The following is a 1,321-nucleotide window of genomic DNA, read 5'->3' as shown; positions in this document are numbered from 1 at the left end:
CACGCACGCTTCTGTTTGCCTTCACTTAATGCCTTACTTAGTTTATGAAGTTTTCATCTCTGTTCCTAATAATAAATCTTGTCTTTTCCGGGGCCATGGCTGTGTTTTTCTCTTGCTATGTGGTGCTCGTACATACATGTCGCAATGACGTTTCTTCTGCCGTACAGAGAATGTGCCGGCGGTGTTCAAGTGGCTCCCGAAAGCTTCCCTCATTAAGCAGTCGTTCGAGGCGCTGTGCGTGAATGAGTTCCCCGGGCTGAAGGTATGTGCAACAGTGCTGTTGTAACGTAGCGTACTGGATGCGGTATGAAAGACTTGTCTAGGAGTCTGAGGTATGCTGTGTTTATACAATGCACTTGTCTAGTCTCAGTATGCTGCTAGTAGTAGTACTGCTGCTGCTAGTAGTAGTACTGCTGCTGCTAGTAGTAGTACTGCTGCTGCTAGTAGTAGTACTGCTGCTGCTAGTAGTAGTACTGCTGCTGCTAGTAGTAGTACTGCTGCTGCTAGTAGTAGTACTGCTGCTGGTGGCGCTGCTGGTTCCAATACTTCCCGTTTGACCCCTTCAACCCCCCCTGCACCCCTCCGCCTCCTTGCCAATGAGCAGTTCGATGCGGATGTCAACGGAGGCGGTATGCGGGACGGCGACCAGGTACGTCCTGACCCGCGCAAGGACACACTACCGTACATGTGGGCGTTATGAAGTACCCCAGCTGTCTGTCTGTCTGTCTGCCTTTGCCCGGCTGGCTGGCACACACTTTGAGCCCCAATGATTATTATATCCACTCCCGAAGCTTTGACAAAGACCCGGCATACGGACTGATATAAGGACTTGGGGAGACTCCAAAACTCACCCAAACACCTTTCTCACCTCCCCGCATCCCCCCGTGCCGCCTGGCTCTTTCTGCGGTCCTGGAACCGCCCCGCCAGCAGTCCCCTGCCTCCAGCAGCCCTAGCCCTCCCTATGTAAATCACCACCTGACCCCCTCATCAGATTTAGCTGCCTAGTTTCCCCCGCCCATATTTGTGTGTCTCTGCCTGTATGTATGTCCGGTACCGCAGGTGCTTCAATGGCTGTCCTTTAACAAGAGCTCCATCACCGGCTGTTGCACAGCCCAGGCCCGCATACTGCTGTTTTATTACTGGATAACCTTTTGCATCTTGAGGGCCTCGCAGCCAAGGCAGCTGCAAGTGCGTCCCGCGCCACAGCCGCAACAACAACAACAACAACAACAGCAGCAGCAGCAGCAGCAGAGCAACATGCAGCATCAACAGCAGGAGGAGGAGGAGGAGGGGGAGCAGTAGCAGCATCAACAGCAGGAGG

General features: G+C 53.4%; 1 protein-coding gene across 1 annotated transcript in view; it reads left to right on the top strand.

Moving 5' to 3' along the window:
- Positions 1-167: 167 nt before the first annotated feature.
- Positions 168-1,321, top strand: part of VOLCADRAFT_94516 (uncharacterized protein) — a gene marked incomplete at both ends in the record, with an annotated part of 1,897 nt that continues 743 nt past the window's right edge. Inside the window, 3 exons of the mRNA XM_002953690.1 lie at positions 168-262; positions 605-649; positions 1,060-1,188. Of these exons, the coding sequence (XP_002953736.1) occupies positions 170-262; positions 605-649; positions 1,060-1,188 (267 nt within the window). The remainder of the gene's footprint in view (positions 263-604; positions 650-1,059; positions 1,189-1,321) is intronic.

Source organism: Volvox carteri (genome assembly GCF_000143455.1).
Source record: "Volvox carteri f. nagariensis unplaced genomic scaffold VOLCAscaffold_37, whole genome shotgun sequence".
Lineage (NCBI taxonomy): Eukaryota > Viridiplantae > Chlorophyta > Chlorophyceae > Chlamydomonadales > Volvocaceae > Volvox > Volvox carteri.
The sequence above is the reverse complement of the archived record's forward strand: the minus strand, read 5'-3'. Positions and strand labels throughout refer to the sequence as shown.